The 23,562-nt window shown below is 48.2% G+C and overlaps 2 protein-coding genes across 2 annotated transcripts in view; both read right to left on the bottom strand.

Annotated features, from left to right (window-relative positions):
- Window positions 1-23,562, bottom strand: part of LOC142496898 (pancreatic secretory granule membrane major glycoprotein GP2-like) — a 129,697-nt gene that overhangs the window by 38,794 nt on the left and 67,341 nt on the right. The window contains exon 2 of the mRNA XM_075603975.1: window positions 16,867-16,884. Coding sequence (XP_075460090.1) covers window positions 16,867-16,884 — 18 coding nt within the window. The remainder of the gene's footprint in view (window positions 1-16,866; window positions 16,885-23,562) is intronic.
- Window positions 1-23,562, bottom strand: part of LOC142498033 (uncharacterized) — a 448,291-nt gene that overhangs the window by 374,527 nt on the left and 50,202 nt on the right. The gene's annotated exons all lie outside the window — the stretch shown is intronic.

The following is a 23,562-nucleotide window of genomic DNA, read 5'->3' as shown; positions in this document are numbered from 1 at the left end:
AGGATGTTACAACATGTCACCGCACAGAGGGGGTCAGTGCCGGCTGCAGAGAGAGAAGCACAGGATGCTACAACATGTCACTGCACAGAGGGGGTCAGTGCCGGCTGCAGAGAGAGAAGCACAGGATGCTACAACATGTCACTACACAGAGGGGGGGGGGGGGGTCAGTGCCGGCTGCATAGAGAGAAGCACAGGATGCTACAAAATGTCACTGCACAGAGGGGGTCAGTGCCGGCTGCCAAGAGAAGCACAGGATGTTACAACATGTCACTGCACAGAGGGGGGTCAGTGCCGGCTGCAGAGAGAGAAGCACAGGATGCTACAACATGTCACTTCACAGAGGGGGTCAGTGCTGGCTGCAGAGAGAGAAGCACAGGATGCTACAACATGTCAATGCACAGAGGGGGGTAAGTACCGGCTGCAGAGAGAGAAGCACAGGATGCTACAACATGTCACTGCACAGAGGGGGTCAGTGCCGGCTGCAGAGAGAGAAGCACAGGATGCTACAACATGTCCCTGCACAGAGGGGGGTCAGTGCCGGCTGCAGAGAGAGAAGCACAGGATACTACAACATGTCCCTGCACAGAGGGGGTCAGTGCCGGCTGCCGAGAGAAGCACAGGATGTTACAACATGTCACTGCACAGAGGGGGGTCAGTGCCGGCTGCAGAGAGAGAAGCACAGGAAGCTACAACATGTCACTGCACAGAGGGGGGTCAGTGCCGGCTGCAGAGAGAAGCACAGGATGCTACAACATGTCACTGCACAGAGGGGGGGTCAGTGCCGGCTGCAGAAAGAAGCACAGGATACTACAACATGTCACTGCACAGAAGGGGTCAGTGCCGGCTGCAGAGAAAGAAGCACAGGATACTACAACATGTCACTGCACAGAGGGGGTCAGTGCCGGCTGCAGAGAGATAAGAACAGGATGCTACAACATGTCACTGCACAGAGGGGGTCAGTGCCAGCTGCATAGAGATAAGCACAGGATGCTACAACATGTCACTGCACATAGGGGGTCAGTGCCGCTGCAGAGAGTGAAGCACAGGATGCTACAAAATGTCACTGCACAGAGGGGGTCAGTGCCGGCTGCAGAGAGAGAAGCACAGGATTCTACAACATGTCACTGCACAGAGGGGGTCAGTGCCGGCTGCAGAGAGAGAAGCACAGGATGCTACAACATGTCACTGCACAGAGGGGGTCAGTGCCGGCTGCAGAGAGAGAAGCACAGGATGCTACAACATGTCACTGCACAGAGGGGGTCAGTGCCGGCTGCAGAGAGAAGCACCGGACACTACAACATGTCACTGCACAGAGGGGGGTAAGTGCCGGCAGAGTGAGAAGTACAGGATGCTACAACATGTCACTGCACAGAGAGGGGTCAGTGCCGGCTGCAGAGAGAGAAGCACAGGATGCTACAACATGTCACTGCACAGAGGGGGGTCAGTGCCGGCTGCAGAGAGAGAAGCACAGGATGCTACAACATGTCACTGCACAGAGGGGGTCAGTGCCGGCTGCAGAGAGAGAAGCACAGGATACTACAACATGTCACTACACAGAGGGGGTCAGTGCCGGCTGCAGAGAGAAGCACAGGATGCTACAACATGTCACTTCACAGAGGGGGTCAGTGCTGGCTGCAGAGAGAAGCACAGGATGCTACAACATGTCACTGCACAGAGGGGGTCAGTGCCGGCTGCAGAGAGAGAAGCACAGGATGCTACAACATGTCACTGCACAGAGGGGGGTCAGTGCCGGCTGCAGAGAGAGAAGCACAGGATGTTACAACATGTCACTGCACAGAGGGGGTCAGTGCCGGCTGCAGAGAGAGAAGCACAGGATGCTACAACATGTCACTGCACAGAGGGGGTCAGTGCCGGCTGCCAAGAGAAGCACAGGATGCTACAACATGTCACTGCACAGAGGGGGGTCCGTGCCGGCTGCAGATAGAGAAGCACAGGATGCTACAACATGTCACTGCACAGAGGGGGTCAGTGCCGGCTGCAGAGAGAGAAGCACAGGAGGCTGCAGAGAGAGAAGCACAGGATGCTACAACATGTCACTACACAGAGGGGGGGGGGGTCAGTGCCGGCTGCATAGAGAGAAGCACAGGATGCTACAAGATGTCACTGCACAGAGGGGGTCAGTGCCGGCTGCCAAGAGAAGCACAGGATGCTACAACATGTCACTGCACAGAGGGGGGTCAGTGCCGGCTGCAGAGAGAGAAGCACAGGATGCTACAACATGTCACTTCACAGAGGGGGTCAGTGCTGGCTGCAGAGAGAGAAGCACAGGATGCTACAACATGTCACTGCACAGAGGGGGGTCAGTGCCGGCTGCAGAGAGAGAAGCACAGGATGCTACAACATGTCAATGCACAGAGGGGGTCAGTGCCGGCTGCAGAGAGAGAGAAGCACAGGATGCTACAACATGTCACTGCACAGAGGGGGTCAGTGCCGGCTGCAGAGAGAGAAGTACAGGATGCTACAACATGTCACTGCACAGAGGGGGTCAGTGCCGGCTGCAGAGAGAAGCACAGGATGCTACAACATGTCACTGCACAGAGGGGGTCAGTGCCGGCTGCAGAGAGAAGCACAGGATGCTACAACATGTAACTGCACAGAGGGGGTCAGTGCCGGCTGCAGAGAGAAGCACAGGATGCTACAACATGTCACTGCACAGAGGGGGTCAGTGCCGGCTGCAGAGAGAAGCACAGGATGCTACAACATGTCACTGCACAGAGGGGGGTCAGTGCCGGCTGCAGAGAGAGAAGCACAGGATGCTACAACATGTCACTGCACAGAGGGGGTCAGTGCCGGCTGCAGAGAGAAGCACAGGATGCTACAACATGTCACTGCACAGAGGGGGGTCAGTGCCGGCTGCAGAGAGAGAAGCACAGGATGTTACAACATGTCACTACACAGAGGGGGTCAGTGCCGGCTGCAGAGAGAGAAGCGCAGGATGCTACAGCATGTCACTGCACAGAGGGGGGTCAGTGCCGGCTGCAGAGAGAAGCACAGGATGCTACAACATGTCACTGCACAGAGGGGGACAGTGCCGGCTGCAGAGAGAAGCACAGGATACTACAACATGTCACTGAACATAGGGTGGTCAGTGCCGGCTGCAGAGAGAAGCACAGGATGCTACAACATGTCACTGAACATAGGGTGGTCAGTGCCGGCTGCAGAGAGAAGCACAGGATGCTACAACATGTCACTGAACATAGGGTGGTCAGTGCCGGCTGCAGAGAGAGAAGCACAGGATGCTACAACATGTCACTGCAAAGAGGGAGGTCAGTGCCGGCTGCAGAGAGAGAAGCACAGGATACTACAACATGTCACTGCACAGAGGGGGTCAGTGCCGGCTGCAGAGAGAAGCACAGGATGCTACAACATGTCACTCCACATAGGGTGGTCAGTGCCGGCTGCAGAGAGAGAAGCACAGGATGCTACAACATGTCACTGCACAGAGGGGGGTCAGTGCCGGCTGCAGAGAGAAGCACAGGATACTACAACATGTCACTGCACAGAGAGGGTCAGTGCCGGCTGCAGAGAGAGAGAAGCACAGGATGCTACAACATGTCACTGCACAGAGGGGGTCAGTGCCGGCTGCAGAGAGAGAAGTACAGGATGCTACAACATGTCACTGCACAGAGGGGGTCAGTGCCGGCTGCAGAGAGAAGCACAGGATGCTACAACATGTCACTGCACAGAGGGGGTCAGTGCCGGCTGCAGAGAGAAGCACAGGATGCTACAACATGTCACTGCACAGAGGGGGTCAGTGCCGGCTGCAGAGAGAAGCACAGGATGCTACAACATGTCACTGCACAGAGGGGGTCAGTGCCGGCTGCAGAGAGAAGCACAGGATGCTACAACATGTCACTGCACAGAGGGGGGTCAGTGCCGGCTGCAGAGAGAGAAGCACAGGATGCTACAACATGTCACTGCACAGAGGGGGGCAGTGCCGGCTGCAGAGAGAAGCACAGGATGCTACACCATGTCACTGCACAGAGGGGGTCAGTGCCGGCTGCAGAGAGAAGCACAGGATGCTACAACATGTCACTGCACAGAGGGGGGTCAGTGCCGGCTGCAGAGAGAGAAGCACAGGATGCTACAACATGTCACTACACAGAGGGGGTCAGTGCCGGCTGCAGAGAGAGAAGCGCAGGATGCTACAGCATGTCACTGCACAGAGGGGGGTCAGTGCCGGCTGCAGAGAGAGAAGCACAGGATGCTACAACATGTCACTGCACAGAAGGGGTCAGTGCCGGCTGCAGAGAGAGAAACACAGGATGCTACAACATGTCACTGCACAGAGGGGGTCAGTGCCGGCTGCAGAGAGAGAAGCACAGGATGCTACAACATGTCACTGCACAGAGGGGGTCAGTGCCGGCTGCAGAGAGAGAAACACAGGATGCTACAACATGTCACTGCACATAGGGGGTCAGTGCCGGCTGCAGAGAGAGAAGCACAGGATGCTACAACATGTCACTGCACATAGGGGTCAGTGCCGGCTGCAGAGAGAGAAGCACAGGATGCTACAACATGTCACTGCACAGAGGGGGTCAGTGCCGGCTGCAGAGAGAGAAGCACAGGATGCTACAACATGTCACTGCACAGAGGGGGTCAGTGCCGGGTGCAGAGAGAGAAGCACAGGATGCTACAACATGTCAATGCACAGAGGGGGGTCAGTACCGGCTGCAGAGAGAGAAGCACAGGATGCTACAACATGTCACTGCACAGAGGGGGTCAGTGCCGGCTGCAGAGAGAAGCACAGGATGCTACAACATGTCACTGCACAGAGGGGGTCAGTGCCGGCTGCAGAGAGAAGCACAGGATGCTACAACATGTCACTGAACATAGGGTGGTCAGTGCCGGCTGCAGAGAGAAGCACAGGATGCTACAACATGTCACTGAACATAGGGTGGTCAGTGCCGGCTGCAGAGAGAGAAGCACAGGATGCTACAACATGTCACTGCAAAGAGGGAGGTCAGTGCCGGCTGCAGAGAGAGAAGCACAGGATACTACAACATGTCACTGCACAGAGGGGGTCAGTGCCGGCTGCAGAGAGAAGCACAGGATGCTACAACATGTCACTCCACATAGGGTGGTCAGTGCCGGCTGCAGAGAGAGAAGCACAGGATGCTACAACATGTCACTGCAAAGAGGGAGGTCAGTGCCGGCTGCAGAGAGAGAAGCACAGGATACTACAACATGTCACTGCACAGAGGGGGTCAGTGCCGGCTGCAGAGAGAAGCACAGGATGCTACAACATGTCACTCCACATAGGGTGGTCAGTGCCGGCTGCAGAGAGAGAAGCACAGGATGCTACAACATGTCACTGCACAGAGGGGGGTCAGTGCCGGCTGCAGAGAGAAGCACAGGATACTACAACATGTCACTGCACATAGGGGGTCAGTGCCGGCTGCAGAGAGAGGATTTTTTGGCAGAAACTCTAAGGCCTCTTACCAAAATATGTCAGACTCTGACTAAACAGCAAGCACTCACTGCCTAATGATGTCACTCACAGTTTAATGAGGTCACACTTCTTAATGAGGTCACACTTCTTAATGAGGTCACACTTCTTAATGATGTCACTCCTTAATCAAGTCATCCACTGCTTAATGATGACACTCTTCTTAATGATGTCACTCACTGCTTAATGATGTCAAACTGTTTAATGATGTCACACTGTTTAATGATGTCCCTCACATCTTAATTATGTTACTCGCTGCTTAACAATGTCACTGCTTAATGATGTCACTCGCTTCTTAATGATGTCACTCGCTGCCAGGGCGCAGATTGTACATACCTGCCCGCCCGCGCGATTTCTTGAACAGTGGCCCTCCTCCAGCAGCGTCGCAGCATAATGATGTTGTTGCATCATGTGACGTTGCGTTGTCATGGCAACGCGTCACCATGTGACGTCGAATCGCCATAACGCAATGCTGCAGGAGGAGGGCCACTGTGGAGAAAGTAAGACCCCCTCTCACCACTACACACACATGTACGTGAGGTCCGGGGACCCTGCAGCACCGCTCTCCGGTCAGGCGGAATTTGGATCCCGGCGCTGACAGGAGGAGGGAAGGGTGAGGGCTGTTCTATAGTGTGTGCGCTTGCTGCGCTGTGAGCGCGCGCAGCAGTTATGGGCAGTTATAATCCCCAACACTGATCCTGCATTCCCATCATTAACACGTATTGTACAAGCTAACTATCACTGACTATCCATATCACTCACTCACACTAACTAACCCTGTCACTCACACTCACTAACTAACCCTGTCACTCACACTGACTAACCCTGTCACTCACACTCACTAACTAACCCTGTCACTCACACTAACCATGTCACTCACTCACACTAACTAACCCTGTCACTCACACTCACTAACTAAACCTGTCATTAACACTAACCCTGCACTTACGCTCACTAACTAACCCTTCCACTTACTCTCACTGACTAACCCTGTATGTCACACTCACTAACTAACCATGTCACTCACTCACACTAACTAACTTTAAAGTGAAGTTTTTTAGTGATAAAAACAGTTAGACTACAGTTAATATATATATATAGTTAATATACTCACTTTCTTCATGCAAGACCAATAACCAATAACCTCAGCTGATATGACATGGATCTAATTGCATTCTCTTCACAGGTATGTTCCTGATGTTGAAATCCTGTGTATTAGACTGAATCTGGCCTTGTTGAATTGATATATACTGTAAGTTAGTATGTTTGAATGTAAAAAGTTTTTTTTTTTTTTTTCCTCTGTGCTGTTAATTGACCAAATGGAACAAGCTGACTGATTGGGGAGGGGGAGGGTCATGTGACTGTTTTTTGTGTATAATACTAACACCTTTGCTGCACTGGGCAGGAACTGCATTAGGCAGTGAGGCATTTAAAGTGAGGTTTTTAAGTGATAAAAACAGTATGACTACAGTGTGACTGGGGACTGGATCTACTGCACACTCTTTTACTCAAGACAACAAACGGTAAGCTATTCAGATCACATTATGATCCCATGCTTGTTAGCCTGCATAGTTTAACCCCCACCCCTTTACAACTTCTTTCACTGCAGCCTCTCCCAAAACTGACTGCACAAAACACTGAAACCCTGAATTGACCCTAGCATTGCAATGCAGCAAAACACTTGAAAAGGTACAGGCCCACCCCTGCTGTTTAGTCTGCACACACTCACTCTGCTCACAACAGCTCCTTGCAGCACTGCCTACCTCTGGCATCATGAACCTGCTATGTCTTCTAACTTTTTTCTTTCTCCTGGCCTCATGGAGATGTTACTCCCTCTATCCACTACAAACTCCTCCATCCTGGCCCACACCCAACATCACAATACACCCTGGACTACTCAAAAGCCTTGCACTATCTACTGAATGTTGGTGGAGAACTCTAAAAACCAGCACACCAACCACTGCTCACTCTAATGGAAAACACCACAAATTTACAACTTGCAAACAACTACCCAAATTTCTACTCGTACTATTACTCTCTCTAGCAGGTGATGTTGAAACTAACCCAGGTCCTCCCATTTCAGCTCTATCCCATGCCCCTGAGAATTCCACCTTTAAATTCCAAAAAGGGCTATCTGTCGCCCATATAAACATCCGGAGCCTGCTGCCCAAACTGGATGAACTAAGGGCATGGTGCCTTATGCATAAACCCAAAGCCATCGTTCTTACAGAAACATGGCTTTCCTCTAAAACCCCTGATGCAAATATCGCCATTCAGGGATACTCCATTTTTAGGAGAGATAGGTCAAAGAGAGGAGGAGGGGTGTTATTTTATATTGCAGACACCTTACAATTTACACTGTTACATTGCCCACCAAGTCCACCCTCTTTTGAAACTCTAGTTGGCAAAATCTGCCTCCCCTTTTCTAAGCCCATCTTGCTTGCTGGCATCTACCGCCCCCCTAAAGCCCCTCTACAATCCTTGACTGATATCACCCAATTTCTTGCCTCCATTTCCTCTCTGAATGAGAAGAGTGAGCTGCTAGTTCTAGGGGATTTCAACTTCAATTGGCTTGACCCTAAAAACCACAAAATCCAGATACAACTCAAGTCACTTAACCTATCGCAACTCATTTCCCAACCCACACGAATAAACCTGAAGTCGCATAACCATTCCTTGCTAGACTGGATTCTCTCCTCAAACCCCAGCAGAATCCAATCCTCTGGCATCCTTCCTGATATTTTCAGTGACCATGCAATAGTGTACTGTGTAAGGAAAATTAAACCGCCCCATTCAAGCCCTAAAGTTCTCCTCACTAGAACATTTAAAAACTTTAACCCACAACAGTTTCTGGATGACCTTACCAACTGCCCATGGCACAGAATCGATTTAATTCCCGACCCTGATTCTGCGCTCGACTATTTCCAATCCGAGTTCTTAAAACTCTGCGATACCCATGCTCCACTACGCAAAATAAGGGTACGGGGGGCCCACCTTCCATGGGTTACACCTGACCTTATAGCACTCTACCAGTTCAGGGATGCCTTGTGGAAAAGCTACAAAGTAACTGGCACTACCAAGGATCTCAATCACTACAGATGCCTGCGGAACGTGTGCACAAGGCAAACAAGGTATGCAAAAGCACAATATTACTCTGACAATCTCCACCAAAATACATCAAACCCAGCTAACTTCTGGAAGGTTATCAACAATATATTCCAGCCTCCTAACCATCAACAACCAAGTAATATCACTAAGGGGGATATTACTCTGACAAACCCCACTGACATTGCAAATGCATTCAATGATTACTTTGTGGGGTGTGCCACTAACTTATTAGCGAAACGCAGCACAAACCCCAAACCTGAATCTCATCCTGGGAGTACCCCTATAGTCCCACCCCCTCCCAACACTGCCCACAATTTTCAATTTAGCCCAGTATCTGAAGAGGAGATTACACAAGCGCTCCTCAAACTAAAACTAAGCAGCCAATGTGGACCCGACTTACTACAATCTAGGTTCCTAAGACTTGGTGCCCCAGCCATTGCCAAACCAATTGCGTCCATAGTCAACTCTATCCTGTCTGCAGGCCATATCCCTAAGACCTGGAAAACTGCCAAAGTTGTCCCAATCTTCAAAAGTGGGGACAAAAACACTGTCTCAAACTACAGGCCAATCTCACTTCTCCCAATTCTATCCAAAGTTATGGAAAAATTTGTCCACTCCCAATTAAGCGATTTCTACACCAAGACAAATTTACCTAGCCAATTCCAGTCTGGGTTTCGTCCCAAACACTCCACCGTAACTACCCTGCTAAAAGTTTGCAATGAAATCCAGTGTGGAATGGAACGGGGACAACTCACTGGTGCAGTATTCCTAGATTTTGCAAAGGCTTTTGACACAGTTGATCATGTTATCCTGCTTAACAAACTCCAGAGCTCTGGAATAGGGAAACATGCTTTAAACTGGTTTCAGTCCTACCTATCAGGAAGATCCCAACATGTGTCCATCTCAGGCTCTAACTCCAACCCCCTGGATATCACCTGTGGTGTCCCGCAAGGCTCTGTTCTGGGGCCCCTACTCTTCTCAGTGTTCATTAATGATCTTCCCACAGCTTGTAAGGAAGCCTCAATACACATGTATGCAGATGACACAATCCTGAATGCACACAGCCATAGCCTCTCTGACCTTCAACACATACTTCAGTCTGACTTTTTGAGACTCGAAAACTGGATTTCCCAAAATAAACTGTTTTTAAACACTGACAAGACTGTAACAATGGTATTTGGGACCAAGACTAAATTTTTAAAGCTTCCACTGACTGAGCTCCAGATTAGAACCAACGCTAAAACCACCCTAACACCTGTCACTAGTTTTAAATACCTGGGCTTATGGTTTGACTCCCACTTAACATTCGGGATGCACATTGATACCCTGACAACCAAGACCTATGCCAAACTAGGGGTACTTTACAGGAACAAATCCTCCCTAAGTCTCCTGGTCAGAAAGCGTATTGCACAGAAGATGCTAATGCCAATTATTGACTATGGAGACATAGTATATGGCTCGGCTCCTCAAACCCACCTTAGCAAACTTGACACCCTCTACAATTCAATTTGTCGTTTTGTTCTCCAATGCAACTACAACACACATCACTGCGAAATGCTCAAAGAACTAGATTGGTCATCACTAGAGTCTAGGCGCAAAGTTCACCTTTCCTGTCTCACCCTCAAATACTTTCTGGGCAAGCTACCCAGCTACCTGAACAAGCTCCTCACCCCTACCACATGCAGCACCTATCACCTGAGATCAGACTCCAAAAGACTATTCATGGTCCCAAGACTCAACAAAGTATCCGGACGTTCCTCCTTCTCCTTCCGTGCACCCCAAAACTGGAACAACCTACCAGATACTCTCATATCCACCACCATCTTAAGTTCTTTCAAATCTAAGGCTGTCTCACACTTTAATCTGGTCTGTAACTGTTTCATACACTCATAATATATATTTTCTTTAACTGTGCATGCAATGTCTTGTATATTATGTATACCTTGTTCATTTATGTAACTGTATTTGTAACCACGTATTATTTTGTTTTACTCTGTGCCCAGGACATACTTGAAAACGAGAGGTAACTCTCAATGTATTACTTCCTGGTAAAATATTTTATAAATAAAATAAATAAATAAATAAACCCTGTCACTCACTCAACCTAACACCCTACGCTTACTCTCACTAACTAACCCTGTCACTCACACTCACTAACTAACCTTGTCACCCTGCTCACTAACTAACCCTGTCACTCACGCTCACTAACTAACCCTTCCACTTACTCTCACTGACTAACCCTGTCTGTCACACTCACTAACTATCCCTGTCACTCACTCTCACTGACTAACCCTGCCACTCACTCTGACTGACTTACCTTGTCACTCTCGCTCACTAACTAACCCTACCACTGACTCTCACTGAATAACCCTGCCACTTACTCTCACTGATTAACCCTGTCACTCACGCTCACTGACTAACCCTGCCACTCACTCTCTCTAACTAACCCTGTCACTCACCCTGTCACTCTCGCTGACTAACCCTGCCACTTACACTCACTGACTTACCTTGTCCCTCACACTAGCTAACCCTGTTACTCACACTCACTAACTAACCATGTCATGCATGCTCACTAACTAACCCTTCCACTTACTCTCACTGACTAACCCTGTCACTCATGCAAACTAACTAACCCTGCCACTTACTCTCACTGACTAACCCTGTCACTCACTCTCACTGACTAACCAACTCACTCTCACGGACTAATCCTGTCACTCACTCTCACTGACATACTTTGTCCCTTACACTCACAGACCAACCCTGTCGCTCTCACTTCCAATCACTTCCAACCCTGTCACTCACTCTCACTGACTATCCCTGTCTCCCTCAGCTCCCCTCTCACTCCTGCCAGACTAGCTGCTCCCCCAGCAGCCAGGCCCTGAATACGTTTTTTCGCCTTTACAGATGTTCCTAGCCGCACGCTTGCGCGAGGGGGAGCCTCCTGCACGTACCGCTGGGGAGTGTGGGCCCTAAACCCTCCCTTACATACCACTGTGCCTCCTCCTGCTCTGTGAAACACCACAGGATTTCATGATGCATGATGCCTCCAAATAATAAGGGTTAAAATGTTTTGGAAGTAAAAAGATGTTTTATAATAAATCCAATGTATAATATTACTATTACAGTATTAGCCGGCAGTTGTAATTAGTGGCCGGTTCCAATACAGGCATACCCCGCATTAACGTACGCAATGGGACCGGAGCATGTATGTAAAGTGAAAATGTACTTAAAGTGAAGCACTCCCCTTTTCCCCACTTATCGATGCATGTACACTGGCGACACACTTTATTCGAGCTCGGCTAGTCCCACGAATTCGGGTATACCCGGGTGTATTGAGGTTTGTGACTGTTTTCTGCCCGAGTGCATTGAGGTATTTTCCAGGCAGGGATTGAAGCATTTTATTCCCGCTGGCTGCAATACTGCACAGTATATATATATATATATACTGCATTACAATTCATGAATTTATGCCATCTGGTAGACACGCGAAGCATTGCAGCCTATTAAATCCTAATCATTATCATTTAACAGATCAGCCGCCCGTCAGCCAGGCATGAACCCAGGCTGGGAAGGCAAACGCAACGGGGCTTGTCAGAGGTGAGGAGCGGCGCATTCCAGGTATCTGCCAGGTACTGGGTATTTGCTCGAATAAAGTGTGTCGGTGCAGTACTGTACTGCAATCGTCATATACTGTACGCGCATAACTGATGTAAAGAGCGCGTTTGTAGCCGGCTCTACAGTCTCCCCGCGTGCGCACAGCTTCGGTACAGGTAGGGAGCCGGTATTGCTGTTCAGGACGTGCTGACAGGCGCATGCGCGAGCTGCCATTTGCCTATTGGGCGATATTTACTTACTCGCGAGTGTACTTAAAGTGAGTGTCCTTAAACTGGGGTATGCCTGTACTGTTCTTTGAGGTCCTCATTATCTATGGCAGATAAAAATCAGGATGGTGAAACTGTAGTTACACTGTATGTATGTATGTATGTGTATACAGTATGTGTATATGTATGTACAGTACGTATGTATGTGTGTATGTACAGTACGTATGTGTATATGCGTTTATGTATGTATGTATATTTGTATGAGTGTGTGTATGTATGTATGTATGTATGTATATATATATATATATATATATATATATATATATATGTGTGTATGTATATATACACACACATTAATTACACTATAGCATGTTTATTCTCATGTTGCTGGATATTTTCGGCCGCTGCACTATCCTAATAAAGTCTTACACAACGTTTCGGGAATCTCCCCTCTTCAGTTGTAAATATTCCACCTGAGGAAGAGAGATCTCCGAAACGTTATGTGTTTGCCACCTGCAAATAAAACAGTTTATTATTATGTTAGAATGTCTTGTGTAAGACTTTATAAGAATAGTCCGGCGCCCGAAGATATCCAGCTGCGAGTGTTACTACATGGCAGAAGTGTGATCCTGGCCACTCTACAGCCTGCACCTTACGCAGAGAAACTACACCTCTTTATCTAAACGGAGAGATCTCACACCTGAACATGTATTCTCACGGGGGACTGCTGCGTTAAGATATAATTAATAACTTCTTAAAGGTAGGGAGTGAAAACTCCCCAGGAGCACAGGGTTGTGAAATCTGCATTCCTTTCACTTGGACTGTGAATAACTGAAAACTGGTAGAGCAAGAAAGATGAAACATATATAGAGCTAATATAAGATAGGGAAAAAATAGATTTTACTTCACCAATCAGCGAGCTTCCTGCCAACCCCATCCAACCCAGGACAAACCTTACAGAGTTTTCAGGATATCCCAGCTTCAGCACAGAGGTCAATCAGAGGCTCAGTCAAAGACTGAGCCTCTGATTGAGCCATCTGTGCTGAAGCAGGGACTGATTTAGCCACCTGTGCTGAAGCAGGGATATCCTGAAAACCTGACCTGTTGGGGGGAGGGGGGCATTTGAGGACTGGGGTGCAGGACCCCGTTACTAATACATACCTGCTCCTTCGTGTATTATTAATACTAATACCCACCCACTCACCCTGTTGTCTGTCAGATTATCTCTGTTTTATCTGCATTTAATTAATATTTTCACGGGTTTGGTTCTTTTGCACAGTGACATGTTCAGCTTCCCAAAACGTCACAAAAAAAACTAGAAATCAGTCATCAGATTTTCGGCTCCATCGCTGCAAAATATGGCGGTTTTGGGAAAACGGGGCTCTTTTGGCTTTGTGCAGCCAAGCAGCTGACCGGACATTCAAGATTATGTTCCCTTTTTAGTGCCTATTCTAAACCAGATAAGAGAGAGAAATGGCAGAGCACAACCGGAATCATCCGAACAAGAAATTAGGAGGAAAGTGCGTTATCCATAAAAAAATGTAATAGTCATAGAAGGAAAAAGGGCATTACCCTACCAACATGTTTGGTGCTACTGTACACAGAGCACATGCCTTGATAAAGTGCTCTGTGTAGCACGAAACATGTTGGTAGGGTAATGCCTTGCCTTTTTCCCTCCATGACTATTACATTTTTTTATGGATAACGCACTTTCCTCCTAATTTCTGGATGATTGCGGTTGTGCTCTGCCATTTCTCTGTCTTATCTGCATCCATCGCCAAGGACGGAGGCAACACCCAGAGGTCTGGTGTGATCAACGTGGACGCTGCAGCAAACTCGTGAGTTTTCTTACTTGCTACACGGTCATATCATTATTCCACAAAAGGATTAGGGTACTGTTCATTGGGGTGATCATTAGCCTTTGGGTTCCTGGACAATGAGTGCCATCTATGGGGGTTTACCAACTAGGATACCACACCCAGTACCCCCCTACAATCAAGAATATATCCCAGACCTCATAAAGGATTCATTATCTTAATGATATTATCATTATAGCTGTATACAGTTCTTAGCACCACGCATTATACTTCTGTTCTAAACCAGTTCCAAAGTGCAGGGAAACTGTTTCAGGCGAGGAGAATCCGGCTTGTGCAGCCAACACAACATAGACAAACAATTTTTCAAAGTACAGGTCTCCTCTGGGACAGAGATACAAAGTACAGGTCTCCTCTGGGACAGAGATACAAAGTGCAGGTCTCCTCTGGGACAGATACAAAGTACAGGTCTCCTCTGGGACAGAGATACAAAGTACAGGTCTCCTTTAGGACAGACATACAAAGTACAGGTCTCCTCTGGGACAGAGATACAAAGTACAGGTCTCCTCTGGGACAGAGATACAAAGTGCAGGTCTCCTCTAGGACAGAGATACAAAGTACATATCTCCTCTAGGACAGAGATACAAAGTACAGGTCTCCTCTACGACACACATACAAAGTACAGGTCTCCTCTGGGACAGAGATACAAAGTGCAGGTCTCCTCTAGGACAGAGATACAAAGTGCATGTCTCCTCTAGGACAGACATACAAAGTACAGGTCTCCTCTGGGACAGAGATACAAAGTGCAGATCTCCTCTGTGACAGATACAAAGTACAGGTCTCCTCTGGGACAGAGATACAAAGTGCAGGTCTCCTCTGGGACAGAGATACAAAGTACAGGTCTCCTCCGGGACAGAGATACAAAGTACAGGTCTCCTCTGGGACAGAGATACAAAGTACAGGTCTCCTCTGGGACAGAGATACAAAGTACAGGTTCTTCTGGGACAGAGATACAAAGTACAGGTCTCCTCTGGGACAGAGATACAAAGTACAGGTCTCCTCTGGGATAGAGATACAAAGTGCAGGTCTCCTCTGGGACAGAGACACAAAGTGCAGGTCTCCTCTGGGACAGAGACACAAAGTACAGGTCTCCTCTGGGACAGAGGTACAAAGTACAGGTCTCCTCTGGGACAGAGATACAAAGTACAGGTCTCCTCTGGGACAGAGATACAAAGTACAGGTCTCCTCTGGGACAGAGGTACAAAGTACAGGTCTCCTCTGGGACAGAAGTACAAAGTGAAGGTCTCCTCTGGGACAGAGATACAAAGTACAGGTCTCCTCTGGGACAGATACAAAGTACATGTCTCCTCTGGGACAGAGATACAAAGTACAGGTCTCCTCTGGGACAGAAATACAAAGTACAGGTTCTTCTGGGACAGATACAAAGTACAGGTCTCCTCTGGGACAGATACAAAGTACAGGTCTCCTCTGGGACAGAGATACAAAGTACATGTCTCCTCTGGGACAGAGATACAAAGTACAGGTCTCCTCTGGGACAGAGATACATAGTACAAATCTCCTCTGGGACAGAGATACAAAGTACAGGTCTCCTCTGGGACAGAGATACAAAGTACAGGTCTCCTCTGGGACAGAGATACAAAGTACAGGTCTCCTGTGGGACAGAGATACAAAGTACAGGTCTCCTCTGGGACAGAGATACAAAGTACAGGTCTCCTCTGGGGCAGAGATACAAAGTAGATCTCTACTCACAAGTTCATAATGAAGTTCTCCATTTAATGTGACAGCCAAGAACAGTGGAAAGACAATGTTTCAGGTCCCATATGGACCTTTCGCCAGGTGATCAAGTGGTGAAAGGTCGATATGGAACCTGAAACGTTGTCTTTACACTATTCTTGGCTGTCACATTAAATGGAGAATTGCATTATGAACTTGTGAGTAGAGATCTACTTTGTTTCTCTGTCCCAGAGAAGACCGGTACTTTGTATCTCTGTCCCAGAGGAGACCTGTACTTTGTGTCTCTGTCCCAGAGGAAACCTGTACTTTGTAACTCTGTCCCAGCGGAGACCTGTACTTTGTGTCTCTGTCCCAGAGGAAACCTGTACTTTGTATCTCTGTCCCAGCGGAGACCTGTACTTTGTGTCTCTGTCCCAGAGGAAACCTGTACTTTGAAAAAATTGTTTGCCTAATCTAAAACACACATAACCAGCGGTTTCAATGTTTGGATACTAAATAAAACATTTGCAAGTAAAGAACAATATTCCAAAACGTGCGTTTCATGCAAGGCCTAGAAGTGCAGGGTACCCCTCGCCATTAAACAAAAAAAAACTGTTTAGAGAATGTAATTGGTCTCCAGATGTATCTGACATAGATTTATCTCAAATTGTTATTCTGAAACTGTTAAAAATATATAGATTTCCTCCATCACAAGAAGACATCAACCCTGAGCATTGCACCCAGTCCTGCATTTCCAAACATTTATTGCGATTAAAGGATATTTAGAACATTGTCTTACACTTAGTTATGTAGTTATATGTATAATATAATATTTTGTTTGTTGTTGTAATAAATATATATGTAATATATCCCTAAAGCACACAAATGTAACCCATCAATATAAAAAAATACCACTTACCATAACAACCAGCAGCTCCTGGGAAAGAGAAAGAGAGAGAAAGAAGAATTAATACATTTGCTGACGTCTGTTTTATAAAACCAAGAACCCAGAAAGGAAAGTGTAATAGAAATCAGTGTGTGAATAAGTGTTTGCTGAGAGTGCTTTGCGGTTACTGAGTGTGAGCTGAGCTCGGGCTGCAGAATAAATGTGATGTTGGCCCAATTTAGTGCAGAGTTTTAGCAGCCAGATGCGTGTAGATCCATAGTAGGTGGTACGACCTTGTAATGGACCAATATAGGAGCTCTGCCTAAGTGTGACTGTGAGGAGAAGACCTGTTAGATTTTAAAAACTCTGTATGCACAAAGAAGAAAGGATTGGAAAGGGCAGCACATATGAAGAAGAGACCTGTGAGGGTTGGAAAGTTCTCTGTTCACACACATCTATGAAGAACTCTATGGGTTGAGAGGGTATCTCTGTACTCTCTTATGGGTATCACAAGCTAAGATCATTTTTATCCAATAAAAGGTCTCACTATATGTAGAAAATAAGTAATTACCTGATTCTTTTAGCAGAGCCGCCAGGAGAAACACGCAGAGTAATTTCATGTCTAGCTGTCTCTAGTTTCTTTTTCTTCACACAAGATGTTGGCGTCTCAGAGTGAGGAGCATCTTCTCCGCATGCTACTTTTATAGAAGACAGAGCGCCTTGAGGGCAGGGAGGAAGGGGGTACCACCAAGGGAGGTGGGTGGACTATGACTGGAGGGTTTATTGTGGCAATATGATGCTGTGGCTGGAAGGGTTAATGGGCAGAACAAGTTCAGCCGAAGGGCCCGAGTCTCTGAGTCACCTGTCCCCTCTCCCACTCTCCAGGGCATCTAGCCTGATTACAAAGTACCTTTAATATTTGAGCAATGTACAGCTCCCAGTTTGGTGCGATAAGAATGTAACAATGCTGACAGTGACGGTCACTTCTCTGAAGAGGAGGCAGCTCAGCCTTCACCCCCCCTCCCCCCCCCCCCAGGTCGTGCTGCCTGCGGGATGCACACGTTTTATTAGGGCTGCATTATATGGGGCTCGGTGCTTCCACACAGTCATTCAGTCTCACTTAGCAACATGTTTTGGAGCTACAATGGGGTGAAAGAGCTCAGCCAAGTAACACCTTCTCTACAGTTTATAATTAGCTGGGACATGGGAGGTGAGGGGGCTCCAGCACTTCCTCACTCAGCACAGGGAAGCTGGGACCCCCCATCAGCACAGTGACAGAGCAATCTTGATGGCCTGCCCCCTCTCAGCTGGATTTCTGCTGTCAGAACCCCAGGTCAGTATAAGGAAAAGGTTCACTTGGCCGCTGGATCAGATAGATAGAACTGCCCAATCCCAGTGCGCCTGAATACGTGCCCTATGGCATTGTGGGACATGGCAGTCTGACGTATTCAGTTTGCACGGCGCGCTGGGAATGAGCAGTTCTGTCGATCTGATCCTGCGGCCAAGTGAACATTTTCCTCATACCGACCTGGGGGTTCTGATTGCGGAAATCCAACTCAGAGGGGGAAGAGCATCTTCTTCCCTGTTTAGGGGAGACTACTGCCTCTCCGTGAGAGGGTTGAGCGGAACCCCCGCTGGTGTTACACGACGCACAGAGTACTCTCCCCAGAGTGGTGTTTACCCATTCTTTATCTACTGAACTACCCGATCCTGTCCCTGCAACTCCCCGCACTACAGACAGACGCGCCTGCATGGCCGGGGGAGAGAGGCTCCTGGGTAAACGTTGGAGCCAGTCTTTGGTGATATAAGGGTTAAAGTTCTGACATTCTGTAAGGGCATTAATGTTTTACCTGGTTGTGTTTTTTTATATAATAACCTCTATTACACTATTGCGTGTCCCTGCGCTCTTCTCTTTTTTTCTTCGAATGCATAGATCATCAGCTGAAAGACGCTAACCCATGGGAGGAAGCCAAATGATCTTGATAAAGATCCACGTTATGGATCGAAATGTCGATTTTGTCTAAAGAAATATTTTTCTACATTTGAAATAAGAGTGCAGCTCTTTTCTCCTCTAGAGGGAGTGTTGGGGACAGAAATTTCAATGAGCCCGCAGGCCTTTTGGAAATTATATTCTGTATTGACACGGACACATCACTTTTTGCTTGGTATAATATATATATTGTGACACACGAGTCATAGACTATGTATACATGTAAGGATTCGGGGAAACCTCCGGCCGCATTAAAGGACGCGCGCGCACGTGAGCCTCTTTTGACACTCACGCTGACTTCAGGACCTCTCTCTGGAATTCGACCTCAGCATGCGTTAGACCATCCGCTACTCTCCAATCCTCGACTTCAGCTTTCGGACACTGACCACTCTCCTAGCTCCAACCCCTGACCACGGCACTTGGACTCATACCACTCTTCTGGCTCCGCCCCACGACCCAGCAAGTACTTTACTATCCCACCTTCTCCAACCCCGACTCGGCATTCCAGACTATCCGCTTACCGGGTCTGCCCCCATTGCTGTGGGTGCGTGGTGTCATATCTCCCTACCTCAGTACCAGGGTCCGACCTTTTTTGTGGTGAGCACAAGCATTACATTATGCTCAGCCCAACAAACATGCACCCCGCTGAGGCAGAACAGTCAAGCCCCCTAGACCGACTTTACCGGTTGGAGGCGCAAGTCGCCTCCTTAACCCAAGAAATCTCTAAGCTTGTTCACCCCCAACGCCCACCTAGTCCCACAGCCACGGCAGCTGAAGTTCCTCTTCCTCCGTAATCCCCTACCTTTATGAAGCCACGCCTACCTACCCCAAACCGCTAGGCGGGAGATCCCCATGAATGCAGAGGATTCCTCAACCAGTGTGAGATTCAGTTTGAGTTAACCCCATCTTGTTTTCCTTCTGCAAGATCAAGAATCACTTACATCATCGCCCTGCTGCCTGGGCATCTCCTATTTGGGAACAGGGACCCGAAATCACGCATGACTATACTCACTTCCTCAGAGAATTCAAACAGGTATTTGATACTCCTGGATGAAAGATCACGACGGCCTCTTCTCTCTTCCACCTCTCCCAGGGTTCCCGATCTGTCGCCAAGTATGCCCTGGAATTCCGGACCGTCGCGGCCGTGACCACCAAGAATGATTAGGCCCTGTCAGCTGCCTTCTGGCAGGGACTTGCCGAACCTATCAAAGATCAGCTGGCAGCTCAACAAAGACCCACCAGGTTGGAAGGCCTTATTTCTGTTTGTATCCGCGTTGACCAGCGTGTCCAGGAGAGGAAGGTCGAACGCTCGCTCCCTCATTCTGTTCCCACCAGATCCGCTAGTCACAATCTTGTTCCCTTTGTTCCCCAGCCTCCAGATGAACCCGAACCCATGCAACTGGGGAGCCACCGATTATCCGCAACGGAGAAACAGCACCAGCACAGCGGCCTGTGCCACTACTGCGGTCATCCTGGTCATCAGTTGGTTAGTTGCCCTCTCCAGCCGGGAAACACCAAAGCTGAATGAGGTATAAGGGGGTCACATTGGGCACCATCTCTTCATCCCTGCCTTCCCAGGAAAAACTTCCGATCCGGATTATGCTACCCATTCTTCTCAGTGGGGACAAATTCCAGATTTCCACCTCCGCATTCATTGATTCCGGTTCTGGGTTCTGGCGGTAACTTTATTGATCAGGACTTAGGTACCAAAATTAAAATCCCGCTCCTGCCCAAAGCAGTGTCCATCGGGTCGGAGACCATAGACGGACATCCACTTCAACCTGCCTACATTTCTTTGGAGACGTGCTCACTATCCCTCATCACTGAGGACGGCCATCAAGAGGAGATCACTCTGGATGTGATTCATACTTCATCAGTTGAGGTTATACTGGGCCTCCCTTGGCTGCAACAACACAACCCACAGATACACTGGACCAACAAAAGGCCCATGCAATGGAGTTCTCTGTGCTTCAAATCCTGTCTCGTCTTAAAGCAACAGATCAGCGGAGTAAAGATCCCCATGGTAGATAATGTCCCTTTTCCAGTGGTATACGCAGATTTTGCTGATGTCTTTGACAAGGTACGCTCCGAGGTTCTTCCTCCCCACAGACACTTTGATTGTCCCATCAATCTCTTGCCAGGTGCTGTTCTCCCCAAAGGCCGATTTTACCCTCTTTCCATTCCCGAGTCAAAAGCCAAGTCTGAGTACATTCAGGAAAACCTGAAGAGGGGGTTTATCCGGAATTCCTCTTCCCCAGCCGGGGCTGGGTTCTTCTTTATAAAGAAAAAAGATTGGTCCCTTCGCCCCTGTATCAACTATAGGGGTCTTAATAAGATCACAGTCAAGAACCGCTACCCCCTGCCACTCATTTCCAAGCTCTTTAATCGCATACAGGGAGCTACTATCTTTTCAAAACTTGATCTCCGGGGTGCCTATAACCTTATCCGTATTCGCCAGGGCTATGAATGGAAGACAGCTTTCAACACCAGGGATGGGCATTACGAATTCCTAGTCATGCCCTTTGGTCTCTGTAATCCCCCTGCAGTCTTCCAGGAATCTGTGAATGAGATCTTTTAGGGACCTTCTCAACACTTTCGTCATAGTATAGCTTGATGATATCCTTATTTTTTTCTAAATCTCTCACAATCCATATTTATCACACCAAGTTGGTCCTAACGCGTCTTCGAGAGAACCTCTTATACGCCAAGTTTGAGAAGTGCTTGTTCCACCAATCCTCCATTGCCTTCTTGGGATACATTATTTCGGATACAGGATTCTCTATGGACCCAGCCAAGCTCAAGGCCATACTGGAATGGCCACAACCCATGTCCTTGAAAGCCATACAACAATTCCTGGGATTCGCAAATTATTATCGTAAATTCATCAAGAACTTCTCTTACACGGTGGCCCCCGCACTGACTAAAAAAGGAGCTAACATGACAGTCTGGTCACCTACGGCACTTCGAGCCTTTGAGATCCTTAAGAGGACTTTTGCTTCCGCACCTATCTTACGTCACCCAGACCCCAGGCTTCCCTTTATCCTGGAGGAAGACACTTCAGATGTCGGTGCAGGCGCCATCCTCTCTCAAAGGCAGTCCTCACAGGACAAACTCCAACCCTGCGTTTTTTTCTCCAAAAAAATTTCCCCGGCGGAACAAAATTACGATGTCGCAAAAGGGAGCTCCTGGCCATCAAACTCGCCCTACAGGAATGGGAGCATCTTTGGGCGGCATAAAGAACCCTATTTCAATCCTTACCGATCACAAAAAAAATTTGTATATAGAAAACGCACGCCATCTAGGAGTGCGTCAGGCCCGGTGGTCTCTCTTTTTCTGAAGATTTAACTATCTGATTTCATATATCCCTGGGTCGAAGAATCAAAAGGCGGATGCTCTGTCACATCAGTTCATCGCGGAAGACAATCTGTAGACATTCCAGAGACGATTCTACCTGCCAAGTATGTAATTTCGGCAAATTGTTTTGATATCTTGGATAAAGTTCTTGCAGTACAAACAAATCTTCCTAGTGGTCTTGAGCTGCCGGATGGTCGTTTGTTTGCCTCCCCACGCTTTCTGAAAAAAATACTAGAGTGGGTTTACTCTTCCAATTTTGCCGGTCATCCGGGTACCATAAGAACTTCCGACCTCATCAGACGCACTTTCTGGTGGCCTACCATGTTGAGGGACATCGACGAATTTGTCAAATCCTGCCCAACCTTTTCTTACTGCACCGACACACTTTATTCGAGCAAATACCCAGTATGTACCTGGCAGATACCTGGAATGCGCCGCTCCTCACCTCTGACAAGCCCCGTTGCGTTTGCCTTCCCAGCCTGGGTTCATGCCTGACTGACGGGCGGCTGATCTGTTAAATGATAATGATTAGGATTTAATAGGCTGCAATGCTTCGTGTGTCTTCCAGATGGCATAAATTCATGAATTGTAATGCAGTATATATATATATACTGTGCAGTATTGCAGCCAGCGGGAATAAAATGCTTCAATCCCTGCCGGGAAATACCTCAATGCACTCGGGCAGAAAACAGTCACAAACCTCAATACACCCGGGTATACCGGAATTCGTGGGACTAGCCGAGCTCGAATAAAGTGTGTCGCCAGTGTAGGTCAAGACTACTCGCAGCAAACCACAAGGTCATCTACGACCATTACTAGTTCCAGAGCGCCCCTGGAGCCACCTGTCAATGGACTTTGTTGTGGAGCTCCCTACTTCTAGGGGGATGAATACTATCCAGGTGGTCGTCGATAGGTTCTCTAAGCAGGCTCATTTTATTCCCCTCAAAGGGCTGCCCAACTCCGCTACCTTAGCAGACATTTTCGTTAAGGAAATTTTCCGCATTCACAGGGTTCCTCTGACCATTGTTTCCGACCGCGAGTTGCAGTTCATTTCCAAGTTCTGGCGAGCCTTCGCCCAAAGGATGGACATCACTCTTCACTTTTCTTCAGGGTACCACCCCCAGATGAATGGGCAAACCGAGAGAACAAACCAAACGCTAGAGCAGTACCTGCAATGCTTCATTTCCAAGAGTCAAGATGATTGGGTGGACATCCTTCCCTGGGCGGATTTTGCTCACAACTCTTTAAGGAGCAGTTCCACGCAGAAATCTCTGTTTTTCATAAATTACGGTTTACACCTGGTGCGGCTGCCCATCTCATCAGTTCCGTCTGGGGTTCCGGCAGCAGATGACCGAATTAAGGTTCTACAGGAATAATGGAGGAGG

Source organism: Ascaphus truei, chromosome 6 (assembly GCF_040206685.1).
Source record: "Ascaphus truei isolate aAscTru1 chromosome 6, aAscTru1.hap1, whole genome shotgun sequence".
Lineage (NCBI taxonomy): Eukaryota > Metazoa > Chordata > Amphibia > Anura > Ascaphidae > Ascaphus > Ascaphus truei.
Note: the sequence above shows the minus strand (reverse complement) of the source record. Positions and strands in the feature narration are given on the sequence as shown.